Source organism: Rattus rattus, chromosome 4, assembly GCF_011064425.1.
Source record: "Rattus rattus isolate New Zealand chromosome 4, Rrattus_CSIRO_v1, whole genome shotgun sequence".
NCBI classification, from domain to species: Eukaryota; Metazoa; Chordata; class Mammalia; order Rodentia; family Muridae; genus Rattus; species Rattus rattus.
The window spans coordinates 148,098,084-148,125,252 of NC_046157.1; the positions used below are offsets into that span (position 1 = coordinate 148,098,084).

Consider the following 27,169-nt stretch of genomic DNA (forward strand, 5'->3'; position numbering starts at 1 on the left):
ACCAGATGACAGAACTCATCAGCCTTTGTTATTTTGTTTTGAGACAGGATCTCTGTGTAGGGCCTGCGTGTCTTGGAACTCACTGTATAGACACTAGGCTGTCCTTAACTCACAGAGCTCTACCTCTGCTTTCTTGGGTGCTGGGATTAAAGGTGTACAAGACCATTCCCAGCTAGAACTCAGCCTTTTTAGTGTGTTAACGTTTGAAACTATTTGGAAACTTTTCAAACTGATTTGGAAATAATTTTATTTCCTCAAATTATTAGGATTTGGACTGTCTCAGGCTTTTTTAAGTTTGAGATCACATTCCTCTGGGCATTGCACATCACATGAGAAAATGTGACCTGTGGCAGTGGTGGAGGACATGGGCTGCTTGAATATTACCACTAAATGTCTGCTTCCCATGACACTGAGCTTTGGTTTCATTAGGAATTTCCACAAAGAGAAGTTGCTTTTAGCAAATACCATTTGCTTGTTTGAGCCAGGAACTGCTTGTGAACTAAAACCATATTGAGGCACCTCTGTGATACTGTTGTGGACTGGTACTATTTACTGTGTGTTCATGGTGCTACTGTCTGCAAAGTATATACATGGCAGATATGTCTTTGTCTGGCTCTTCATACACTGCCGCATTAACCAACATCTTTTATGAGTTGTGGAACTCTTGGTCATGGTTAAAGAAACCATCTCACCTCCCTGGCCCTTGCATACAATTAAAGATACATGGCCTTCCCCCGGTTGTTACCCTACACACCCTTATGAGAGAAGAGGAGGAGGAGTGAAAATGATCATTCCAGAGACATAAGTGCTGGTCCCACCTTCATCAGTTAGAAGAGAACTCACCTCCATGGAGCTGACCCGGCTTGCCAGCTTGACATTGTCCGGGAGAGAACCACCCTTAGACTTTAAGGGGATGGGAGTTTATCCTTAGGCTCTTAAAACACAAACCATCTGGGTATAGTGGCATATACCTTTAATTCTGATCTAGGAAGCAGAGGCAGACAAATTATCTGTGGGCTGGAGGTTATTCTGGTCTACATAATGAGTTTCAGAATTGCCAAAGCTGTATCGTGAGACCCTGTCAAAAAACAAACAAAAAATAACAAAGAACAAACCAGCTGGTGTCTGAGTGTCAGGCCAACGTGTTCAGTGTTCCTGCACACATAATTACCTGGTAGGATGCAGAGAGGAAGTTATGCAGTGGTTCGGACTGACAGCTGTGGAGGAAGGTGGGACTGTCTGTGGTATTAGTAAGAAATGTATGGAGTGTTCTTAGATGTTTCATTCATGAAAGCTTGCACTAGAACTTACAAAGCATGGAGATGAATGTGAAGTCATTAGTTTGCTTTTATAGGGCACTTAGTTGCTTTTGGGTTTTATTTCTGTAGTTCCTGTGTCCTGTTGTGTTGGTGTATCTATCATGTTGCATTGATAGGGTAAGATGTGGGTTCCTGAAAGAGGACTGAGCTGAATTGTTAGCCTTTTGAGTGTACCCAGTATTCATACACACACACAACGTCTTACAAAGTCATCGGTAAGGTGCAACTCCTTCAGTGTTAGGCCTCTCTATTGTACGTGTACAGAGTAATTGTTCCTCATATGCTGTTTCCATGTTTGGACTTGTGTGGAGGTGTACTTTGTCTTGTCTTTTTGAGGACATTGACCTCAATACTGTTTTTAGCATTTACATTGTTTTTTCCACTCACTATTGTTGTTCTGTTGTGTTGTACCTGTTTGTATGCTTGAAAAGGACTGCCTGTGGGTCAACATTTGTTGCCTGAGGGCAACAGCACATGGTTTTTTTCAGGTTCTGCGTTGGTATCCTTCTAGTAGTTGTAGACAGGAACTTGGTTCTTGGATGGTAGTACTATGATCAGAATTAAGTAGGCAGGTGTGAGTTATTTCCCTGTGGGTGTGGTTGTGCAGGTAGACACCTTTCCCTACAGCTTTGAAAACTCAATAATGTTTTGTGAGTCTATTTAGAGAGTTCCATACTGAAGAAGTTGTTGTGAAACAAGACTGGTTCAAACGCTGTTTTAGAGGAAATATTGAAAGAGAAGACATACAAGGCAGGTTCCCCACCCCAGAGAGCAGCCAACTACAGTCTGGGGCCTGGGGTGAAAGCTGCTCCACTCTTGTTGCCTTTCTCTTTTGCTCCCTTATTTCTCAATCCATTATGGCTGCTGAGAATGAAGTTCCTGTAAGTGAGGTAGTGTTAATGATTAGTTCCATCTGCATTCCTGGTTGTCCCACCAATATATGGTTTGGAACTTAGTAGTCTACATGGTTGACAAGATTCTTGAGGAGATGAAATTGCTGTCTGCTCTTTCTGTCTGAATTTTCTTTCCTTCCTTGTTTGTTTGTTTGTTTCGTTCTTTCTTTCAGGCCTAAGGTAAAGGTAAAAATAGTTGAGAGCTGAAGCACAGAACAAAAGAGATGTGTTCTTGAACAGCCTTTGAGCTTTCCGAATCAGTTAAGAAGGGAGTGCAGACTGATCTTTGCTGCTTTCAGACCTGCCTTATAAGGACAAAAGGTCAAGTCTGGGATAGTGATAGATAACTTTTTTTCTTTTTTTTAAAACCATGTACTTTATTTTATTTTTTTTTCTTTGATAGTTACACACACACTCTCTCCTACACACTCAGAGGATGGTTCCTGATCCTATCCAACTAACAACTACATTTCTTTGAAGAGAGGCAAACTTTCTGAGAGTATGGATACATGAGTAGCCTTGTGCTTGTAGACCTTTAAGGGCTTAGTCCTTTTTTTTTTTTTTTTTTTTTTTTTGGCTCTTTTTTTTTTTTTTTTTTTTTCCGAACTGGGGACCAACCTTGCCTTCCTAGGCAAGCGCTCTACCACTGAGCTAAATCCCCAACCCCGGGCTTAGTCCTTCTTAAAACCAGATTTGATCTTAAGAAGGCCTCAGGAAGGCCACTGTAAGCTCCCTGAAAATGTGTTCTTCACCCAGGGCCCCAAATGATGACTAAGACTGGTTGGTAAAGCTGAGGAAAACCCTATTACTTATCTAGCATTGGACCCATCCTCACAGTCTGGCAGTGTTTCTAATCATTTCTCTCCCTGCAGGCTGACGGACTCAAGGATGAGGCTGGTGCTAGAGGTGTGTGGCACCTTACCTGAGCTAGGCCATGAGGCCATGCTGCTATGATGTGGGCCCCTCATGGCCTCAGCAGGAACAGAGCACTACAGTATTGGCCTGCGCCGAGGAAACAGCTTCAAGCAGAGACAACCCTCAGGCACAGTGTCTGCTTCACCATCTGAGAAACCCTCGGAGGTCAAAGTCTGGTCTCAGGCCCATCAGCAGGTGAAGCCAATCTGGAAACTCGAAAGGAAGCACGTAGGCACACTGTCAGCAGGGCTGGGCACCAGTCTCTTGGGAGTCCCATCCCAGCCAGCCTATTTCTTTTGCCCTAGCACTTTATGTAGCTCTGGGACCACAGCTGTCATTGCAGGCCACAGCAATCCCTGTTACCTGCAATCTCTCCCTGACTTGTTCAGCAATACTCTGCTGTACCGCCGCACCAACGTGAGGCAAAAACCATACCAGCAACTGGAATCTTTCTGCTTGCGTTCCAACCCATCAGAGAAAAGATCTTTTTCTCTCCCTCAGAAGGGTCTCCCTGTCAGTGTCACTGCCAATAAAGCCACATCTTCTACAGTCTTCCCCATGGCCCAGCCCATGGCATCTTCACCCACTGATCCATACCTCTCACTGGCAGCAGCTGGGGAAAATCCTTCAAGGAAGAGCCTGTCCTCTGCCATCTCAGGGAAGATTGCATCTCCACTGTCCTCCTACAAGCCCATGCTGAACAACAACTCCTTCATGAGGCCAAATAGCACTAAAGTGCCCTTATCACAAGCCACAGATGGCCTGAAGCCAGTATCCTCACCCAAGATCCAGCCTGTCTCATGGCATCATTCAGGGGGTACCGGAGACTGTGTACCCCAACCTGGTGACCATAAGGTGCCCCAAAGCATTGCTACCGTCTTAGATGATGTCACTGCCCCTATGGCCCCATCTACCCCTAGCACCCTCAACATATCCACAGCCAGTGTTGCCTCTTCCCAGTGCAGTCAGAGTAACTTTAGGAGGGAGGCGCATCCCTGTGGCCTGGATGAAAACACGGATTCCCAGAGTGCTACTAAAGAGGTACACTTCACTGAGGCTGTGAGGAAGCTGGCTGCAAAAGGCTTTGAGAAGATGCCACGGCAAGGCTACCAGTTTGAACAGGCTTGTTTTGTGAACCCCAGCTTCCAGTGGGGTCTTCTCAACAGAAGCAGGCGGTGGAAACCTCTGATGGGCCAGCGGTTTCCTCAGGAGGATATTGGATTAGACAGTGGGATCCTTCCTGGTGCTTCAGACACCTTGGGGTTGGACAGTACAGTCTTTTGTACCAAAAGGATCAGCATTCACCTCCTTGCCTCACATGTTCACGGGCTTAACTCCAGTCCTACCTGTGGGTCTGTAGTTGACCCCCAATTACTTGGAGAAGACAGAGCTCCTGTTCCCCCTTCTTCTTCCCTCCAGCCTCTTGGTGTAGCTGAAGTGGCCACTCGTCTTTCTTCTGTCCATCTTGGCCAGCCTGAGAAGGAACCTGAGGAAGCCAAGGACCTGAACTCTTGTACTAAGGGTGATTGGTAAGTTGCACCCTCTCTTTGGTTTATTTGGAGCGGTACTGTGTAGTCTGGAGACACTGATGCCCTGTGTCTCTGAGAGTTGGCTTTATTTTTTAGCTGTCCTAGAAGTTTTAGTTTTCACTTTTAAGTAGGGATTTATTGTAAGGTGGGGATTAGAAAACTAGCTTGCAGACTAAATCTTGCTTTTTTAAAATTAAGTTTTGCCTGGGAAGCACCTTTGCTTATTTATCTATTGTTGCCTTTGGCTGCTTTTTTGCTGCAACAGTAGAGTTGGGAAGTTGCGGCTGATCTACTGAAGATGTTTACTGATAGGCCCTTTGGAGAGTTTGCCTCTTCCTGTTTAGGTTCTCCCAGGAGGGAAGTAAGAGTTCCAGGTACCACTTCTTAGGGTCTGTTAACTTTCCTACTTACTCCAAACCAAACTGGGTTCCTGGCATTTCTGGGATGATAGCAACTCAGAGTTGGAAGACAGATGTAGTTGGTTCCTTCTCTTGTGTCTTGTTACTTTTCTAGAACCTTCTAGCAAGGCCCACTGAACATCCCAAGAACATGTGAATTACCAGATATTCGTTAACTTTTGTACGCAGAATTTTATATTATATACTGTTAAGAGACTTCAAAGAAAATGGAAGATAGTGATATGCAGATGAGGTTGTGAAGCTGAGGAACTATGGCTAGACCTAAGTTCTGATGACCTAAGCAGTAGTTTATGAGGTCCAGGCAAGAGGTAACACATTGGTGATAAGGAGGCTGTTACTGGGAGACAATGAAGGAATGGGACTCAGAGTGACTTCTTAGGGGTTGGCCTGGGTGGCAGCATTTTTTTTCTTTCAGTTCAGCTACTGACCTCAGGCCAAACCAGCTGGAGCCTGAAGATTCAGAAGATGAACTGGGAGATGGTTTGGAAGACAGCTGCAGTCATGATGAGAATGAAGAAGAGGAAGGTGAGTAAGGAATCCTTTTGCTTCCAACTGTAGGGCTTACCATCTACTAGGGAGCAGGGATGACAGTCTGTGCTAGGCTTGATGACATTATCACCTGCATCAGTCAATTGCTTTGAGGGCCTAACTGGGGATTGGGAAGGGACTTTGGTCTCTACCCTGTTGTCCTACTGGTCTTACCGCCTCTCCTGTTAAGTTCCAGGAATGCAGTGCAGAGCAGGGATGCTCCTTGCTCCCTCAGGTAGGGCAGTGCTCGGGATGTTACAGGAATGGTCAGCTGCCTGGGCTTGGAGAGGAGCGTGCCCATGCAGCACCGCCTCTGCCCGCCCTCCAGTGATGACTGCTCTGTTTTCTCTACAGGAGACTCAGAGTGCTCTTCTTTGAGCGTTGTGTCCCCCAGCGAGTCGGTGGCAATAATATCTCGGTGAGTGCTATGCACTTCTGTGGCAGATGCTCATTTCTGTGGCTTGGAGGTTGTAACGATATTTTCCTAACGGGCCCTGACAACCCTAATTCACTCTTCATCAAGCTCCTTATTTGTTTGCTTGTTTTTTGTGTTGAAACTATAGTTTAAGTGTCTGTTTTGTTTGTTTCAGACAGGGTCTCTGCATAGCCCTGGCTGTGCTGGAACTCACTATGTAGATTAGGCTAGCCTTGAGCTCACAGAGATATGCCTGCCTCTGCCTCCCTCGGGCTGTGATTAATGGTGAGCAATATCATGCCCATTCATTTAAGTCCTTTCGTAGAGCAAATACTTTGGAGTGCTGTGTTAAGAGATATTGAAAGCATGTCATTCTGTAAAAGGACATAGATCTTTTAGACATTTTAAAACACATTTGGACTACATGGTGGCTCAGCACATAATGGTGCTTGCTTCTAAGCCTGACAGTGGGAGTTTGGTCCCCAGAAGTCCCTCTACTGTCCTCTGGCTTGAATGCACATTGGCAGTCATGTATACACACACACACACACACAAACATACACACACACACACACACACACACACACACACACACACCCCATTATAAATACTTAAAGAATGAAAATTGGCTTTTAAAGATTTATTTATTTTATGTGTATGAATACACTGTCGCTATCTTCAGACACACTTGAAGAAGGTGTCAGATCTCATTTACAGATGGTTGTGAGCCACCACGTGGTTGCTAGGAATTGAACTCAGGGCCTCTGGAAGAGTGGTCAGTGCTCTTAACCTCTGAACGTGTGTGCGCTTGCGCTCTTTCTCTCTTTCTCCCCCCCCCCCCGCCTCCCTTTCTGTCTCTCTCTCACACGTGCAAAATATCTGTTCTCACTTTTAATTAAAATCTAGCCTTGTTTGTCAGGGCATCCCCAGTGTACTGCTTTTTTTGTATCCAGTCTGCTTTACCTATAGCTGAGAAAACGCTCTGCCTCTGGGTTAGCATGAATAAAACTGCTCATGTCTCTGTACATGTTGTGTGGCAGTAGCTTTATTGACTGACTCTACAGCACCAAACCAGCAAGGTAGAGGCAGAGGTATTAGGAAAATGGCAGAAAAGAAAACAAAACCACCCATAACATGAGTCCAGATTTATTCATTATATATAAGTACACTGTAGCTGTCTTCAGACACACCAGAAGAGGGCATCAGATCTCATTACAGATGGTTGTGAGCCACCATGTGGTTGCTGGGACTTGAACTCAGGACTCTGGAACAGCAGTCAGTGCTTTTTTTTTTTTTCCGGAGCTGGGGACCGAACCCAATCCCCAGTCAGTGCTTTTAACCACTGAGCCATCTCTCCAGCCAAATTACCAAACATTTTTAGTTAGTTAGGGCCTTCTCTGTTAGTCAAGGGCTCTTTCCAGTAAGATAATATGCCCAGCCTTTAAAAGTTGTGGGGTTGTTGTTGTTGTTAATAAGGTGAAAACTAATCTTGCAGTAATATTTGTGGCTCGTATTTGTTCAATGTAAAGAGGAAAACCTCAGGGTTGGGGATTTAGCTCAGTGGTAGAGTGCTTGCCTAGCAAGCGCAAGGCCCTGGGTTCGGTCCCCAACTCTGAAAAAAAGAAAAAGAAGAAGAAGGAAAAAGAGGAAAACCTCTCCATTTTTCAGTGCTATTTAAAGAAATGGTCTGGGCCAGTGGCTTGTATCTGACTGACAGCTGATGCTTGTGGAGAGCTAGCTCAGCAGTGCAGCCTCCACAGCCCACTGGCCAGTCGGGGTCCCTCTCCCTCTGTCTGTAAGATCTGGACCTGCAGTGCCAGCATTGCTAGGATTCTTGTCCAGGGTGGAAGAGGACATGACCACATTTTTTTTCACATGATCTAAAGCATAAGACAAGGCAGAAATTACGCTGTTGATTACCTTTCTGTTGCTCTTTCCTCATTTAAAACATTTCTGTGCTCTTCTCAGTTCTCAGTGCCCTCCTCTCTCTCTTCTGCTGGGTTGTAGTGTCTCAGACTTCTCGTCTTCACCTAGACTCTCCCTTTCAGAATTCTTTCAGGGTCTTCCCTGACCTGTGGTTTCTCACAGGGTGTATTGGAGATGCTGTCAGGGTGTTGGCAATCTCTGATTCTTGGTGACATTTAGCGGTATATGTAACTATAGAGTGTTGGCAATCTCTGATTCTTGGTGACATTTAGCGGTGTATATAACTATAGGTATATGTAACTATAGAGTGTTGGCAATCTTTGATTCTTGGTGATATTTAGCGGTGTATGTAAACTATAGAGTGTTGGCAATCTCTGATTCTTGGTGACATTTAGCGGTGTATGTAACTATAGGTAGCTCTAGCACTGTGTGAGTCCATGTTTGCAGAATATCAAACACTTATGCTTTCAGAGTTTCATGCAGTCCTGTTAGCACCTCAAAGCTGATGCTTTCCCATTCTCTGTCATGTTTATTTTTCATTACAGGAACTGTGTGGATTTGATGTCCAAATCCATTTCAAATCATGAGAAAGTTGTGCGGCCAGCCCTCATCTACAGTCTCTTCCCCAACGTATCCCCTACCATCTATTTTGGGACTCGGGATGAAAGAGGTAAGTATAACCATATGACAAAATCCAGAGGACCTTGCAGGAGGATCCCAACTAACTTGGGTGAAGGGGACAAGGTGGGAGAGCCCTCCAGAATGGCTGTGCTCAGTTCACACAGGGACGTAGGTTCAGTGGAGGACTTTGCTCTTCTGTCCTTCATTAGCCTTTCTCAGTCTCTAATCTCTCTGGCTTAACTCATGGCCTCTATCCAGTTTCTTTACCCTTCCAACCTTTCTTTTGCTCCTCACTCCTGCACAGCCCCTCCATAAAGTATACTCCTCTAAAACATGACCTGGAACAGTTTGTAGTGATCTGCCTTCCCAGGAAAGGGTGGGTGTGGGCACCAGTGCCATCTTTTTATCTCCTCCTGTGACACTCTTGCTCTTCTCCTTCAATCCTGCCTTGCTTTTCCCCAGTGGAGAAACTGCCTTGGGAACAGAGGAGGCTACTTCGGTGGAAGATGAGTACAGTGACCCCCAACATTGTCAAGCAGACCATCGGACGGTCGCACTTCAAAATCAGCAAGAGTGAGTTTCTCCCCACACTGTGAGCCTGACCCCCTTGCCCTGCCAAATGGGTTTTGGACAGGAAGAGGTCCTGTTGTATGTGAGGATCCTGTCTTGAAGCTTTTAACTTCATGGAAGGGTGTAGCTCTGAAAGTCCTCTGGGCTCACCCAGCTACCCAGAATGGGGAGCCCGAGGAACATTGTTCTGGTCTTGATCCTAAGGCCTCATGTAGGGCAGCTCCATGGTAACCTTAAATCCCTTAAATCAGCTTGGTGGTACAGTGGGGAGGTCTTGTTTTGTCCCAAGTCTGAGCTGTTCTGTGAGACGGACCTCCTTTGTCTTCTGCAGGAAATGATGACTGGCTGGGCTGCTGGGGTCACCACATGAAGTCTCCTGGTTTTCGATCCATTAGAGAGCATCAGAAGGTGGGGGTTTCCAAGAAGCCTGTCCCTTGGGCTAGGCCACCATGAGGGTGTTGTTAGGGTAGTGAGGGGTAGTGTGGGAAGAGCACTTATCTGAGGACAATTACAGAGCAATGTTCTAGAGAGGCTACAGTGGGTCCTGTTGCTACTCAGAGGCTTTTCAGTCCATTTTTTGAGAGGCATTGTCTGTTTTTAGTTGGGTGTATTTCCCATTACCATGGCTAACTGCTTCTACTCCCCAAGCTAGGTATGTGTAAAGAGGATTCTATGGTTCTGTTAGAACAGTATGGCTTCCTGCTCCTAGACTCCCTAGTAGCCTGGTGGTTTCCTATCACAGAAGTATATTTAACAGCTTTATCCTTTGTACTCAAGGTGACTCTCATGTCTGTCCTGGTTTACTTTTCTGGTGCTGTGAGAAAGCACTGACCAAAGCAGTTTGGGGCAGAAAGGATTACTTTGGCTTACAGCTTATAGTCCATCACTGAGTGAAGCCAAGGCAGGAGCCGAGTAGAGACTGTGAAGAAAGAAACAGTGCTTACCAGCTCATTCTCAATAGTTTTCTTATGCAACTCAGAGCTGCCTACTTAGGGATGACTCCACCCAAGGTAGGCCTGGCCCGCTCACATCCATAGTTAATCACGAAAATGCCCCAACAGACATGCCCATAGGTTAGCCTGGTTGAAGCAATTTCTTAATCAGTTCACTCTTTCCAGGTAAGTTTGTGTCAGTGGTGGTTAAAAGATAAAAAGGAACATGATTTGCTGGAGATGTTGAAATGATGACCTGGGGCTTATTTTATTCCTCTCACAGTCTCACCTCTGCTCTCTCCCTCTTTTCCTCTACTTGCCTTCTGTCCCTTCTGCAGCTAAACCACTTCCCAGGCTCCTTCCAGATTGGGAGGAAGGACCGGCTGTGGCGGAACCTGTCTCGCATGCAAAGCCGTTTTGGCAAGAAGGAGTTCAGTTTCTTTCCTCAGTCCTTTATCTTGCCCCAGGATTCCAAGCTCTTGCGCAAGGCCTGGGAGAGCAGCAGCCGCCAGAAGTGGATTGTGAAGCCAGTAAGTGAGGCAAAAGGAGAAGTGGATGGTGGGATGAGAGTGGAGAGACAGCAGATCTCATCTCCTGCCCCTTTGACTTGTAGCCAGCATCTGCTCGAGGCATTGGCATTCAGGTCATTCACAAATGGAGTCAGCTCCCCAAGCGCAGGCCCCTCCTGGTACAGAGGTGAGCCCATCTAGCTCACATTCCTCTTTCCATCTTCCTGTCTTGTTGGTCTCTGAATAACCTTCTTATAGCGTTGCACCTTGTGACCTCCTAGCCAAAGTCCTTCCTTTGTCATCTGTTTAGGGTCATCTGGCTGGAAGTAAAGTTAGCCTTTCCTTCTATAGGTATCTACACAAGCCCTACCTCATTAGTGGCAGCAAATTTGATCTTCGGATCTATGTTTACGTGACTTCTTATGATCCTCTACGGATTTACCTCTTTTCGGATGGACTCGTCCGCTTTGCCAGTTGCAAGTATGTGCTGGTGATGAGGCATTCCCCTGATACTGGGGATTTCCTTTCCTTGGGAGGAGGACACTGAGCAAAACTAACAAGAAGGTGGCTTTTGTCAGTAGCGGGGAGGGTGGGAGGCTAGGAAATGGGTAAAGTTTTCCGGCAGGACTGAGATTGCTGAGGAGATGATTAGTTGTTTTTCCTTACCTTGGCCTTTCAGGAACTGAACGTGTTTGTGCACTTATCCTTTATCTCCTTCCTGGGGAGACGCTTGGCCTGATGCTTCTCTGTTCTCACCGTCTTGCTCTGCTGTTCTTCTCACTTGCAGGTATTCCCCTTCCATGAAGAGTCTTAGCAACAAGTTCATGCACCTGACCAACTACAGTGTCAATAAAAAGAATGCAGAGTACCAGGCCAATGCTGATGAGACCGCATGCCAAGGCCACAAATGGTACTGAGGGCAGTTGTGTCCCTAACAGACTCCCATCTTGAACCTGGGAAGGGCTTTGCCTTTGGGAGGTTTGGGGCAGTTGCTGAGTATTAGTCTGGAAGTTATGTAAGTGCTTGTCACTTCAGAATTGGTCTGTTTGCATTCACGTGTGTCTCTTTCCTATTACAAAATATCATTGGTGAGATACAAAGGAAGTATCTGTATGCCTCCTACTCCTTTTTTTCTTCTCGTCACTCATTTTTAGGATATAACACCAATTAATTACTTACCCTTTACCTGCAGGGCGTTGAAGGCTTTGTGGAACTATCTGAGCCAGAAAGGAATTAATAGTGATGCCATCTGGGAGAAGATAAAGGATGTTGTTGTCAAAACCATCATCTCGTGAGTCACAGTGCTGCTTAGATGTGGGGTGCTCCATGAAGCCTCATGTTCTCTCCTTGCCTCTCTGCTGTGCTCTATGCTGTGCCCATTGTGTTTCAGTTCTGAGGATGGGGTAGGAAGAAGAAGAGTTAAAGTCTTCTTAGAAAGTTAGTTATTTTCTGTTGATGCGATAAAACACCATGACCAAGGCGACTTAGAAATGGAAGTATTTACTTTGGGGCTTAAGATTCCAGGAAGTTAGCACAAGGCAGAGCGAGCTAACTGGGAATGGTTGAACTTTAGAAACATCAAAGCCCACCCCTAGGGACACACCTTCTAATCCTTCACTAAAAGTTCCACCAACTGGGGATCGACTGTTCAAATATATGAACCTATAGAAGCATCTCAAGGAAGGCATAAGGCCCTGGGTTCGGTCCCCAGCTCAAAAAAAAGAAAAAAAAAAAAAAAAAAAAAAAAGAGCCACTGTTGGGGTGGGAAGGGGTAGTGCTTGTGGTTAAGATGGTCAGATACTGCCACAGTTGGCCCTGAACTCCTGACCATTCTGCATCTACCTTTCAAGTGTGGGATTGCATGCATGTATCCCCATGTTGGCTCTGAGGAGGCACTTTGGAAGAGAAAGTTGCTTCTGCTCTCCTAATTGAAGACACCTCACCGGCAGGTCAGAGCCTTATGTGACCAACCTACTGAAGTTATATGTGCGCCGCCCCTATAGCTGCCATGAGCTCTTTGGTTTTGACATCATGCTGGATGAAAACCTTAAACCCTGGGTCCTAGAAGTCAACATTTCTCCAAGGTAGGTGGTATTTTTAGTTACTCCGTAGAATCTTTCATCATTATAGTCTTGTTGACGTAAGAAGGTCTTTCCTTCATTAGGGTATATATTGTCCCTTCATGATCTATATTTACTGACTCACTGGGGTTTTTCTTTGCTATTAAGGATCTGTAAGATTAGAGAAGGGTTATTAAAAGTTGTTGATCCCTACCATTTTCTAGCAAACCAAGGGCACAGGTGTGTTCACCAAGTTGAATAAGGGTACTTGTTGTCTTTGAGGGTATTCATTTTTTTCTGTGTAGTTCTAGCTGTCCTGGAACTCTAGATTAGGCTGACCTCAAACTTAGATTCACATGCCTCTGCCTCCTGAGTGTTGGGATTAAAGGCATGTGCCAGCCACCATACACACCTGAGGTTATTTGTTGATGTTCCACAAATGTGGATCTTGGAGTTTTGTGGTTGTAAGAAGCGCTGGTTTGGGTGTAGAAGCCCACATCATCCTGGAGTGCTACTTTGACCCTGTGTTGCATTCTTGCCCTGAAGCCTCCATTCCAATTCTCCCCTGGACATCAGCATCAAAGGCCAAATGATCCGAGATCTCCTGAACCTGGCAGGCTTTGTTCTGCCCAACATGGAGGATATCCTCTCTAGTTCCAGCAGCCCCAGCAGCTCCAGCGGTTCCAGCACCAGGTCTGCTTCTCTCCTTCCCTGAGGTTGCGATGGTAGCACGAGCAGCCCAGTGTGGTTTGGGGAGGAAATGGGTTCTGGAGCCTCTCTCCAGTTGGTCTCCATCTGCCTCTGCTGTCTGTCCATACACCACCGCCACATCAGTACCCTGCAGTTGTTGCCATATGAGAGAATTTGAAATGGAGCATACAGTCTTTGGCCATTGATCTGTATTGATTGCAAGTAGTTTACAATCTGAGGAGAGAGAGGGTCATAAAACAAAGTTCTGCAGATGGGAATTTCTTTAGGTTCCAACTGAGAGCATAGTTGCCCAGATGACCTAGGCTTAGAGAAGCTCTGCCTAAGGAAGGAGAGGCCTAGGAGAACTCAAGGAAAGACAGCAGGGAGCAAGAGATGGCATAGGTGGGACTGTAGCAAGAGCTGCAGTTCTAGGGGGAGGTGAGAGACAACTAGCTGAGCTGAGGTGGATAAAGTGTTGTTGGGACAAGAATTTCTATCTGGGGCGTCCCCAACAGAATGGGAACCTTGTCGAGCAGCAATGCTCCAAGTCACAGAGGAAAGGCATTCTTTGTCCTTTTGACTGGGACCCAGTGGGAGTGAGAGGAGCTTCTGGTACTCTTGGTGTGGCTTTTGTAGTAATAGACAAAGCAGGCTGCCCCAGGGTGGCACTTACCTGCTGACCAATAGTGGCCATGCAGTAGGCTCTAGGAGATAGAGGAACCAAGAGATGAGGAGAGGTAGATTCTAGAGTTTGAAATGAGGCAAAGCCAGCAGAAACAGATGATCCGTATATACTTTAGGTCAGCAGCTTGGTTCAGCACAGTGAGTCTTTTGGAAGGGAGCTCACTTAAGCCACTCATGGAGCTTTGGCCCCAGATGGATAAAAATGGGCTCAGTAAAGAAAAGCTGCTCCTGGTATAAGGGAGAAGTTTATTCTGAAGTGCCAAGGCTGTCTCTCCCAGGGAAGCAGAGAGAAGTGATGGGGAAAGGTTCCTATGGTCTCATGGAGAGTGAGCTTGTGAGCCTGGGTGGGCCTTGTGAGCACAACTGAATGAGACTAGAGGCTAGAACGGACCTGGCAAGCACCAGTCAGAGGTTAATGAAAGAGCCGGTAGATCCCTTTGCTAGAGAGAAGGAGAATGACTCTTTTAGCAAGTAGTGTCTTTCTCCAACACTGAAGGAATGCTGGGTCCTGTCTTTTGAGAAAAAGAATTTCCTTGTCCCCCAAGTTGAACTCAGGTCATCAGCTTAGTGGCAAGCACCCTTACCCACTGAGTCGTCTCACTGGCCTTCTAGCCATTTTCATATCTCAGTGACCGTAGCCATTGAGTGGCCCATAAATCAGAAGGCAGGAGGATTGACCTGAAATCAAGGCTAGGTTTGGACTACTTGGTGAGTTCCTAACCATCTGGAGTTTCAGGGATAGACTATGTTTCACTAAAAAGTTACAGTGTGTGTGTGTGTGTGTGTGTGTGTGTGTGTGTGTGTGTGTGTGTGTGTGTGTGTTTCACTAAAAAGTTACAGTGTGTGTGTGTGTGTGTGTGTTTCACTAAAAAGTTACTCTGTGTGTGTGTGTGTGTGTGTGTGTGTGTGTGTGTGTGTGTGTGTGTGTGTATTGATATAGTAATCATAGTGATGTGGATAATGAAACTGAAGTACCAGAGAGGAAGTCTCTTGCATAGGGTTCTACACGCTTGGTCTGTAGTGAGTGTTAACTGCAGCATCCCATGATTGGGCTCACTGCAGCTTCTTCTGTCAGATTAGTGAGCCTTGCCGCTTTGGGTCATTGTGGGTCTTTAGTTGTGTGTAGCAAGCTGAGTGTAGTACACTTAGAGTGATGTAGTTAAGGGGCAAGTAAGTATCTCTTTGTGTCTTCATCTGTGCTTGGAAAGGAGTCTTGCACTAGATCCTCTTGAGTTTTCACAGCACAGGAAGCTGCTGACCCGTCTTTTGTTTTTTGTCTACATCTGCCTTAGTCTGCCAAGCTCTCCTAGAGAAAAATGTCAAATGACTCCAGAGCACTTCACTGCACAAAAGATGAAGAAAGCCTATTACCTGACCCAGAAAATTCCTGACCAGGTAGGAAATTTATCTTCCCTCAAGTTACCAACAGCCCTCAGTGAAGCATCCACACTCAGGGAGATCAGCTTTCCTGTCTACAGTTTCTTACCAGGAAGTGGGGTGATGTGATATCAGACATTTGTTAGCATGTGTATCTTTCTGGCAAAGCAGTGGTTTTCCTGGCTCGCTCGCTCTTGTGAGAACCATCAACCTGTAACCCTTTGGACTTCTTCCCAAGAGCCATTGCAGACCTAGGAGGCTTGAGTTTCTCAAAGCAGGTCTAGGGTCTGGGTATGAGAGAGGTGGGCCAGGCTGCCAAATCTGAGCTGCTGGGTGCTATCCTTAACTCAACAACACACACTCCACTCAGCCCAAATGGTTCTTTGGATCTAGCCAAGAGTGTCTTTCTCCAGCAGCTCAGTCCATTGGCTTTAGACACACGTATACCTCAGATCAGGTGTTGCTTATAGTCTCACAAGAGACTTAGAGCACTAGAGCTTCCCTCCCTACCCCAGCTGCTTGTTTCAGGGCTCATGTCTCTCATTGTTTGTCACATTGTCCTTCTCCCTATTCCTTGGGGCACAGGACTTCTATTCGTCTGTGCTGGATGTCTTGACACCAGATGACGTTCGGGTTTTGGTGGAGATGGAAGATGAGTTTTCTCGTCGTGGTCAATTTGAAAGAATTTTTCCTTCCCGAATCTCTTCTCGCTATCTTCGTTTTTTCGAGCAGCCACGATATTTCAACATTCTCACCACACAGTGGGAACAGAAGTACCATGGAAACAAGCTCAAAGGTGATACGCCTTTCTGGCCCACAGGAGGCCATATTTAAATCCCATTAGGCCAAGAAATAGGTTTCTATGACAGAAGGTGGGCAATGATTGTTCCCCATTAAGTCTCAGCCTCTGCTTATCTTGTCCAGGAGTAGATCTGCTTCGGAATTGGTGCTACAAAGGCTTCCACACGGGGGTTGTCTCTGACTCCGCTCCACTGGTATGTGATGCCGTGCAGGAACACAGCTTTTTCTCAGCTCCTGAGTGTAGTGTGTTATGGTTGGCCTTTGGGTACCCTCCTTTCTTCTCTCCCAGTCCCACCTCTTTGTCTCACTTTCAAAAATGTTAGTTACTGGCAGAATGCCCTCAGTGCCTGTCTTTGAAGGATCAAAAAGTGGTCAGTAGCCTTAACTTTCTGATCTTTGGAGAGAGAATCAAGAGTTATTCACATGATTCCATTCATGATGTGGTGTAGAGCAGGTGAGATCCTGTGTTCACAGATGAGAGTGACAGAGCTAAGCAAGAGTCCTAAGACCCTGAGCATGCCTTCGTGGACTCAGCCTGGCCCCTTACACTCACTGCTTCCTTTGTTATAGTGGTCTCTGCCAACATCGCTCATGAATGCCTCAAAGGGTGATGGGACACCAAATGCTGTCAGCAGATCGGATCACAACAAGTCAAGGTGAGTACTAGTCCAGCAAGAGAAGGCTTATGAAGTTGAGGAGTCTCTTCTTTCCCCAGATCAGGACAGGGAGAGAAACTCTCCAGAATCTACAACCACAATATCCTCCCACGCTGTGCTAGTCTTAGCCTCAGCTGTGTTTTCCCCTTCAGAAAGAAAAGTTGCTCCGAGGGAAACTCCGAAGATGGGCCCACATCTAAGCCCAAGAAGAGTCAAGCTGGCCTGTCCCCCATATCCAGGAAGACTTTGTCCTCAAAGACCAGTGAGAACACCAGCAGACAGTCCAAGCGCTCTGCCCAGGGGTTGCCTGTCCTCAAGTACTCTGGGCAGGGCTCCAGACTTTCTGCTTCTTCTGCTTCCCAGTCAATTGCTGACTCCCTCCTGACTGCTGTGAGCCCATGACTGGTCCTACACGGGAGCACTCAGCTACCTCAAGGGAACCAGCCTGCTGACCAGCCTGAGCCTCTACTCCCGCCTCCACTTTGCCCCTCATCAGAGTATTTTTGAAGTGGTTCTATTGTAGATATGGGCATCTGGAAGGCTGGAGGGGTGGTGGTGATGGGGAGAAGGTGAGGAAGGTTCACCCTCTGTCACCTTACTGCCTGGTTGGGCTGGCACCTCATATCTCAGTAGAGAAGCCAGTGACAGCCAAGCAGCCTTATAAAGCAGGGTTTGGTTTCTACACTGAGAGCCATGTGTGATTTATTTGAGGCCCTGGTACAGGGCTTGAGTTGTAGCTCAAGAGGAGAAAACATGCTAAACACAGAAGTCTCTTGTTCTGTAACTGAGAGGAATTCCTTGAAGGTCCTGATTTCCTTCTGTCCCCTACTTACCTTTGTCTTGAAGAGACAGTTTTAGAAACCTTCAGACTTCTTCAGATTAGCAAGAGAAACTACGATAGGCTATACCCATTTCCTGGCCTCCTGGTCTTGGGGAGACCTCCATACCATAATTTTAGTTGCTGCTATGTAGAGGAAGGTGGAATGAGCTGTGTTTTCCTCAATGTGGGGAAATCTTGTAGTCTCTTTTGCTTTGAGGGGTTTGGTGCCTTGGTAGGTAGATTTCAGCACAGTTACTCTTATAGGACAGGCTTCTCATCTCTGACAGTTAATACTCAGCTGCATCTACCTCCCTCGTAGACTCAGTCCACACTGAGCATTGAATAAACACTGAGTGAAATGTGCATACAGATCTCCAAGGACACTGGCCCCTGAAGCACTACTGTTCTCCTCAGTGTGGGGAAGTGGAGCTCAAGAAGGCCAAGATGGGACAGTTTGGAATGGAAGAGGTTTCGCTACCATGGTCTTCCTTAGCCTAGCGTTCTGCAGCGCTCACCTCCATGGGACCTATAGTTGTGTCTACTGTTCCCAGCAGAGGGGCATACAAAAAGCCAATTGGCTCTGTATCTAGATTTGCTCTTTGTACACCAAGCTGGCTGTCTTTGCTGGCCTTGCCCTCATGCTTCTGAGTTTTAGAAAGCGGAAGTCTTCTTTCCACATGACTCCTGAAGTCCTTGGCCAGTTGGCATGGAGCCCTGGATAGTATAAGAGAGACCTAACTGGGTTCAGGGCCACAGAGTAGGTGAACAAGGCAGTCAGTCCTATGCTCTGTTGACAGTTGTGAAGAACTCCGGATAGCAAAGTCCGAGCCAGTACTTCCTGCTCAATAATAAAGACTTCAAAGCCAGACCACAGTGGGAACCTAAGCCATCCTAGAAAATCTGTTCTGACATGAGCAGTTAACACCCTCTCGTCCTGGTTACAGTATTTCAGTGCACATGTGTCAAAGAGGCCTCTTTTAGCTGATTTAATCCTTGAAAGTGACTCTTAATTCCTTAGCCTGCCCTCCAAGAGTCTCCCATCATAGTCAGTTTCCAACTCTGCAGCTGCAGAGAAAGAAAGGCCAGCCTTGACCAGCACAGTATAGCTGCCTGAAGTCCACCAGAGGGAGGATATGGGAACCCCTGACAAGACACAGCAGTATACCGGCAGTTCTGAGATGACACAGGCTTGCCTGGGACTTGTAATCTTTGCCTCAAAAATGCCAGATTGTCTGGGAATATTGTTGTGCTCAGCTAAATACACAGTATTCAGTCTTTGTTACATTTGAAGGCTGATGGATCTGTTTTGCTAGTGGGAGAAAAGGTAGGACTTGAATATCACATTTTATTCTCAAGAGAGTGAAATCTTAAGTTATTTCACATGAATGTTTTAGCATTAGCTAGTCAACAATAGATAGCATTCGGGTGAATGAGGCTTTTTTTTTTTTTTTTTTTTTTTAAGTAATAGCTTTTGAAAGTTTTAAATTTGGAAGAGTAGTTGAAAACACATTTATCGGTGCATCAGTTGTTTTCCCAAGTTGATACGTTACCCAGCCTTTGGAGGAAGGGAAGAAAAGGCTCCTGAGACAAGGAATGAGGTAGTCTTTTCCTTTATAATAGGAATATGAGACCTAATCCTGCAGGGTTGTTTAGTAAGCTAAGCCAAAGTACTGGGGATTGGAGTTTCCAATTTGCTGGTTTATCATCCAAACATTGTTCTGTGCAAGCAATGTAAAAACCTCCCCTTGAAACTGGGTGTGGTAGCTCATGCCCTTACTCCTGCCACTCTGGGAAGGCAGAGGTGGGCTGATAAAACCGTCCCTTTAAAGAAGGAACAGCTACGGAGACCTCAGAAGTGGCCAGAACAGTGTCTAGGTACCTCACTGTCAACCTTCACCTAGAGCTTGCCGAAGCACAGTTTTCATTAATCCCTCAAATTTCACTCCAGTGTGGTCTCTTGTCTGGCTTCATTTTTACAGCATCCTAGGACATGTGTGAGTCAATAATTTGGTTGTCCCAAGAGCCTAGATTGGCAAAGAAGAACAAGGGTGTCTAGGACAAAAACAGCACAGATGACAGACTGTAAGGACTGCTATGTGGACATAGCAGGGGATTGTGTCACTTGAGGCCCATTTGAGGGCGGCAGCTCTTTTGCTGAAAGTGACATCTCATTACCGAAGCCAAAGAACATTCTTGGTGGCTTCTGTGGGCCAGTGATGGGGGCTAATTCACACAGTGATTTCGTCTCCTACTGAATGTGTTATCTGGGATAAGATGAGATAGGCTGCTAGAGAGATTCCCCTGTTGGCTTCTTGTTAGTGCCAAAGGACCCCACTGATTGCTGCTCTAACAAATGTCTAGTTTGCTTTGGGCGTGGAAACAATGGTTTTGAGCAAGCTGCATCTTGTCATTGGGAATTTTGATCCAAGCCTCTCCAGCAGGGCTTAGCCTTGAACATTCATCTGTAGTTCCTGGGAACCAGTGTGTACTCATTTGACTTCCCTCTATTAGCTTCAGTTCAGTGGAAGCAGCAAGCAGACATAGAATTTCCTATGTGAGTGAACGATCATAGCAGGATCAGTAGCCATGTGACATTCTAAGACCTATCTGTGCTTTAGTCATCAAAATGGACTGAGATTTGGAATACCAGGGATTACCACAGAAGTCAACGTTAGAAATGCATCTCTCTAAGTTTCAGTTTATTAGCCAGGGATATCATGTCTTAGATGTAGTTATAGGGATTAAATTGTGTGTACAACATCTTTAAAAGTGCCTCACAGTGCAGATTTCAAATAAATTCTAAAATATCAAGTGATTCCCCCAAACCATTTCCTCAGAGTATCGGGAGCAGCACCAGGGGTCGCAGTGCTCTTAGCGGTTCTGTGACGGAGCTGTGACAGCTCTGCAAATGAGCGAAGGCCTGTGGTAGCTGTGTTAGATAGGACCAGGCTTGTGCGAGCTCCTAAACTGTACAGCTATTTACATAATGTTTACATTGTGTGGGGTATGGTAGTTTTTAAGTCCACAGGAAGATGTGTGCAGGTTAAACTTCAGCAACTCCATTTTACCTAAGGAATTGAAAAATCTGTGTGCTTTGGGATTGAGAAGTCCTAGAACCAATCCCCCACAGAGGCTGGAGAACTGTGCTAAGATTGCTAGCTGTGGAAGATCAGAGCTAGAGATTTGATCGAGATAATTAGCTTAAGAGTTTAGAACCTTGTCTGCTGCCAGAGAGGCACAAGTAAAACTTAACACTAAAAAGTAGAACAGCCCATGTTGCCAGCGATCAGTGAAAGAACAAACTATTTAGTAGATTCTGTCTAAACATCAGAAAGGAAAAACCGATGCTACAACTGGAGTGAGAGAAGCCAGAAGCAAGCGAATATGCAGGTTCCAGTTTAGAAGAGGAAACCTTCTCATAGAAGGCAGGGACTCCTGGGGGAGTAGAGATGGAGGGATTGACTGTAAAGAGGCACATGGGAATATTCTTTGTCTTAATTGTGGCTGTGGTAACAACTGTATATAGTTGGCAGACCTCAAAATTGTCCTGTTGAAATGAGTATTATACATAAATTTTATAAATAAAGCTGATTTTCTTTAATTTTTTTTTATTTTCAGTGCTGGCATCTAACCCAGGGTCTCAAACAGTATTAGACAAGTGTACTGCTGAGCCATACTCCTGGCCCAAATCACACACACACACACACACACACACACACACACACACACACAGCCATTACTACTTTGTTGATGTAGAAATTAAAGCCATGGTTACAATGAAGTAATGGAGTACAGTTAAGATTGAAAGACAGCTGTGACCACTTGGAGTGGACAAAGCCATTGCAGTTTGCACATGTGACTTGTGTGAGCATAAGACGTTGGTCACAATTGAACCCTTGCAGTTATTTGTAAAGAGCACATCTACCCAAAACATTGAGAGAAGCCAGGTATAGGAGGACATACTGTGTGGCTAACTGACATCTGGACGGTTGCCAAGGAGGAACCTTGTGGGGTGATAGCAACCCTATACCTTGGCTGTTGGTTTTGGGGTTAACACAAGTATTAAAACACTGAACTGTGCACATGAGACCTGTGCAATTGTAGGCCTCGTTTTATAACTGAAGAAAAACTGATGTGTTAAATTAGCATTTTAAGTACATTTCAGTGGTATTCATTAAGTTTATATTCTACAACGTTCACTTCCCCTGGTTCTAGAGTATTTTTCTAAACATGAAAGCAAAGTACCCCCTAAGCGAATGCTCCTCCTTCCCTCCCCTTTCCCTGCCCTTTGTAATCACTGACCTTTCGGTTTCTGTAGGTTCACAGATTCTGGATGTTCTACACAAGTAGAATTGTGATCTTTTGCATCTGGCTTATCTGACTTAGCATGACTCCAATGTTGACTTTGTAAAACAAGTTGACACTTCATTTTTGTTACCAGTACGTGTTAGTGGTAGGAAATGATTGGCTTTGCCATGACATTTTCATCATATGTTTATATCTCCCATGTCCCTTTCCTCTTCACTGACAGTCACTGTGTGGATGTGTGTGCTCTTTGAATAAAGGATACACTAGTGTGAGAAGAGTGTGTGAAGGAAGGCATTTTTAAAAAAAACATTTATTTTTAATTTGTGTGGGCAGATGTCCTCAGAAGCCAGAGAGGTCAGACCCCTTTGGAGCTAGAGTTACAGGCAGTCCTGAGTCATGATAGGGTGCTGGGAACCACGCTTGGCTTCCCTGCTACAGCTGGACATGCTCTTAACCACTGAGCCTTAACACTTGGTTTGGTTTGGTTTCACAGCCCAGGCTGGCCTTGAGTGTACAGCGGTCCTCTTAACTTAGCCTTCTGAGTACTGGAATTAACAGGTATGTGCCAGCACACCAGCCTTGGTGTTTATCTTTCTGAGCTTGCCTTATTTTGCTTAACATTACGGTCTCCTATTCGATCCATTGTCCTGCAGATGACACAGCTGCATTCTTGTAGATGAATAAATATTAATGTGTACGTGTGGTGTATTATCTGTCAGCTGATGGACAGTATCTGGCTGTGGTGCTTGTCTGTGCTGTGCGTCACAGAGATGTAAGGGTCTCTGTGCTGTGTGTTCAGAGTCCTCCAGATATATTCCATTGGGCCATTTGGTAGTTCTAGTTTTCACTTTCTGAGGAAACCCCATACTTCGTTTCCACAGTGTTTGCACTAATTACATCCTACCATCTGTGTGAATGTTCTTTTCCCCAACATTTTCAATAGCATTTGTTTTCTTACTAATAGCCAGTCTGACTGGGAGAAATGCAATTTCAACATAGTTTTGTGTTTCCCTGATGGTTAAGGATACTGGACAGTTTTTTAACTTCTAATATGTAATTTTTATTTTTACACAGTCATATCCAAACAGTTTACACTGAGAGTAAAAACTGCTCCAGATATCCATGATTGGCATATTGGGGGGGGTGTCCCACACTGAAAATATTTCCTTTTAGCAATAAGGAATTCCAAGGGTATCCATTACCAGTTGAATAGCTTGCAGGGAATTTGTGATTTCTTCCATATTATCATGCCTCAAAACCCTCTGTGGCTTAAGTCATGAAACTATCCTGGTCTTTATAGATCCTTCTGGTATAAAAGGAAAGCTTATACAAGAATTCTGCCTCTGCTTATCAAATAATCCCTGTAGAGAAGATAAATATGTAAATACGATCAGTGACTTTTGATTTACTTTGTGCATCAAAAGCACACTGCTCTGTCTTCCAACAGCACAGCTAATAAACAGCACGTTCTTGTGAAAATGCTGGTACGCTTCTCAGCAACTCAGTCAGCAGGCTGTCCTCGGTACGCCTGCAGCAGCTCCAGCAGTGTGTCCACACAGTGTTCAGCATCGCGAATGGCTGAGATCATACTTTGCCCCATTCAGCAATGCTTGGACAGCATATCCAACAACTTCCATACAAGGAACACTACGATTACAGCTTTGGATTACAACAAAGATCGCAGAGAGCGCTCCGCTTTCAGTCATGTTCTCACAGCAAAGTGGAGATAACTTGGTAACAACCTCCAGGTTCATCGCACCCAGAGTGGCCGATGAGTGTCTGTATGTGAGCAGGTGATGAATGAAGTGCACGCTCAGTTCTTCTGTACAGCTTGTTTTCCTCCTCCACGTTCCTGCTGACACCTCAGAGGCTTCGTCAAATAGCTTTAATTTCTGTGCAATCATTTTTCTTCCTCAAAGCATAGCCTCTCCATAATGCCTGGATTCTAGTGAGCTGCTAGGAGAAAGTGGCGTACTGCCTTCTGTGTCATGGATGCAGCCCTATCCTGCTGGTGCCAACATGCTGAAACTTCACGTCCAGCCTTTATGATCGTACGATACTGGACAGTTTTTAAGATGTATTTATTGGCTATCAATATTTTTAATTAAGTAGTAATGCAACTGTTTGTAATTCTTTTTGGGAACAGTCTGTTCAGTCTATTTGCCCATTTATTGATTAGCTCATTGGGGATATTGGTGTTTGATTAAAAAGCAAACATTTAGTTCTTTATGTATTTCAAACATTAATCTTATCACAAGTAAAACTGGCAAAGACTTCATGCTCCATGTACTTTGATGTTAGAATTTTTTTTCTTATTCTAAAATAGTTTATTTAAACATACCAGGAAGTATAAGGAAAATAAAGTGTGTGATTTATCACCATTACCAACTTTCTATGTATACTTCCAGTCATGCGAGAGTGGCTGACTTGTTTTTGTCTCTTCTTAATGAAATGTTGTCAGCATTTTAGTGAAACCCATGCTTTCCCCAGTGTCTCTGCATCCACCAGGGCTTGACCCTTCAACCTGACTCTGGCAAGTGAGGAAACACACACAGTGATGCAGAAAGACTGGGTTCACGTGGGCTCTGATAGAGCACACAGACTACACCATGATGGTGAAACCCAGCTTGTTTATAATGTACAGCATAGAGTGGGGGAACAACCAGAGAATAGTCTTAGACTATAAACACCCGGGAGAAGGACACTGAAGTTGCTGGGTTTTACACACACTGGTCAATCATCTCTAAACACTTGTATTTGCACACACTGTCAACATTCACACTAGACTAGAAGGTTTTGTTGTTCTGGAGTGTCTGACTGAGACATTGGGTCCTTAACATGGCTATGCCCATATTAACAATACACACATTCAGAGCTTCCTCAGCTCCCCATACAGTATCTCCTGTTTTAGTAAATTCTTCTGTTTTCAAAATAGGTAGCTTAGCTGGGCATTATGGCATATGCCTATCATCCCAGCAGAGGTAGAGGCAGGAAAATCACAGTAAGTTCGAGGCCAGCCTGGTCTACATAGAGAGTTTTAGGTCAACTAGTGTTATTCAGTGGAATCCTGCCTCAAAAACAAAACGAAACCCTCCAAGCTAGAAGATAGGAAACCTTATCCCTAAGTGCTTAGAACATATTCCCAGTGTCCGTCCGTCCGTCCTTCCTTCCTTCCTTCCTTTGTTTCTTTTTAAACATTAACAGTTATTTTTATTGTTACACAAAAAGGCACCTTTAGCAAGTCAATTTCTACATACAAAAACTATGATTTTAAGTTTGTCTTGGAAGACTTATTATCTACACAATTCTCAACCATAGGAAACTTCTTGGTTTACCAGTCATGAGTCCAGACTGTATTCTACAAATCTCTTAAAAGGATAGCCTCATAAAAATCCAGAAGTCATTGACAAAATGACACTTCAAAGCTCGGGTGCCATCAGTCCATCATGCCTGTTGTTCAGCCCTGTGCCACACATTTAAGGCATGTCATTAAGGCCTTCTCATCAAGGGTAATCTGTACTCTTTTTTTAATTATCTTTAATCTTGTTTTACAATCCAGTTGTCATTCCCCTCCTGGTCTGCCCCTGCAGGCCCAGCCACGGAGGGTGCAGTGAGTGGTTGGCACATTTTATGGCATTCTCTTTAGACATGTGGGTCCTTAACATGGCTGTTAACAAAAATAGTTAACTTGGTTTTGTAAAAATTGAGGATCAGACATAGAACTGTTGGGAACAAGCAGAAGAAGTGTGCTCTAAATATAAGGGGAACAAAGTTTAAGGTCCCAGGCCCTAGGGGAGTTGGGGACTTACCAATAGCTGAGAAACTTCTGTCATTAGGAGTCAGTTGTCTGAGTCCAGCTATCTCAAACGATTTCTTCTCGCTGGCAGAGTTAAACAAGTTCATGTTCCCAGGCCCAGGAGCCAACTCCTATCCTGATTGGTGCAGAATTGTAACAATAACTTGGCACAAATGTTTGAATTGCCAGCTTTCATATTCTGTGATATTCTGGCTCCTTGTTGCAGTTATCTCCCGAGTCTGTTCTGAGGCCCTAATTGATGATAGCGGCTTGATTCCAATAAATGTCATCTGCATTGACCTTGTGTTTGAGTTATGTTGCATTTAAGTGGATCATATGGCAGAATGAGATATTTAGAGCAGAATAAATGAAGGGACTCTGGCCAACTCGAGCAAAGCACGAGTCACACACGGCTCTGGCAGGCCTTGCCCTTCCCTCCAGTCCTCTGCCTTGCTACAAACCTGTTAGATTACATTCCTAAAGCTAGGCGCCAAGATTTTCTCTTATTTGGCCACTTCCAGTCCTGATGTTGACTACCAAGATCCAAATATCAAAGTCCAACAATCAAACCCCCCTTTCGCTTACCTAGTCAACATACCAAATCAAAATTAAACACCCCATCCTTACGCAGGGTTTCCCTCTTTACCTTTATAAACCATTCTCCTATAAGCCATGTCTGTCTCCTCTCTATCCAGACACACTCCTTTGTCCCTTTCCAGAACAAATACTCCTTCCCCATCACCCTCATTCCCTTCCCCTTCTCCCTTGTCCTCTATCTCCTGTCTTTGTCTCTCATTCCCTGCCCTCTGCCCCTCCTTTGTGCTCAGAACTTGGTCCGTAGAGTCCTGGCCTCGTGCAGATTCTTTCAATAAGCCCTACAAACTATTAGATTATTGACAACCTGTTTCCCTTGCTCTATCTAAATCAGTGGTTGTCAACCTGTGGGTCACATATCAGATATCCTGCATATCAGATATTTATATTAGGATTCATAACAGTAGCAAAATTACAGTTATGAAGCAGCAACAAAAATAATTTTATGGTTGGAGGTCATCACAGTTCGAGGAGCTGTATTAAAGGGTCTCAGTGTTAGGAAGATTGAGAACCACTGCTCCTAAGACTAGAAGAATCATTTGGGTTGTAGAGTTGAGGTAGGAAAGAAAAGTACAGAAAAGTCACAGAAGCTATGTGTCTTGGGTCCAGCTTGAGTAAACTAACAAAAATAGTCTGATAACAGGCACAGAAATAAACATGGAGATCAATGGAATTGAATAGGAGACCCAGACAACCCATGCACCTACATGGAGATCAATGGAATTGAATGGAAGACCCAGATACAACCATGCACTTATAGCACGTGCACACACACCCCTTTTAAAGATGTCAAAATACACATTGGAG

At 45.0% G+C, this 27,169-nt stretch overlaps 1 protein-coding gene across 1 annotated transcript in view; it reads left to right on the forward strand.

Annotated features, from left to right (window-relative positions):
• Ttll4 (tubulin tyrosine ligase like 4) overlaps nt 1-24,356 on the forward strand; it is a 36,370-nt gene extending 12,014 nt beyond the window's left edge. The window contains exons 3-20 of the mRNA XM_032901365.1: nt 3,085-4,656; nt 5,491-5,600; nt 5,958-6,021; nt 8,490-8,614; nt 9,028-9,138; nt 9,467-9,543; nt 10,406-10,597; nt 10,681-10,763; nt 10,928-11,056; nt 11,364-11,486; nt 11,769-11,867; nt 12,526-12,660; nt 13,183-13,329; nt 15,303-15,405; nt 15,973-16,183; nt 16,312-16,382; nt 16,759-16,844; nt 16,997-24,356. Coding sequence (XP_032757256.1) covers nt 3,179-4,656; nt 5,491-5,600; nt 5,958-6,021; nt 8,490-8,614; nt 9,028-9,138; nt 9,467-9,543; nt 10,406-10,597; nt 10,681-10,763; nt 10,928-11,056; nt 11,364-11,486; nt 11,769-11,867; nt 12,526-12,660; nt 13,183-13,329; nt 15,303-15,405; nt 15,973-16,183; nt 16,312-16,382; nt 16,759-16,844; nt 16,997-17,246 — 3,594 coding nt within the window. The 5' untranslated portion in view covers nt 3,085-3,178 and the 3' untranslated portion in view covers nt 17,247-24,356. The remainder of the gene's footprint in view (nt 1-3,084; nt 4,657-5,490; nt 5,601-5,957; nt 6,022-8,489; nt 8,615-9,027; nt 9,139-9,466; nt 9,544-10,405; nt 10,598-10,680; nt 10,764-10,927; nt 11,057-11,363; nt 11,487-11,768; nt 11,868-12,525; nt 12,661-13,182; nt 13,330-15,302; nt 15,406-15,972; nt 16,184-16,311; nt 16,383-16,758; nt 16,845-16,996) is intronic.
• The last annotated feature ends 2,813 nt before the right edge of the window (nt 24,357-27,169 follow it).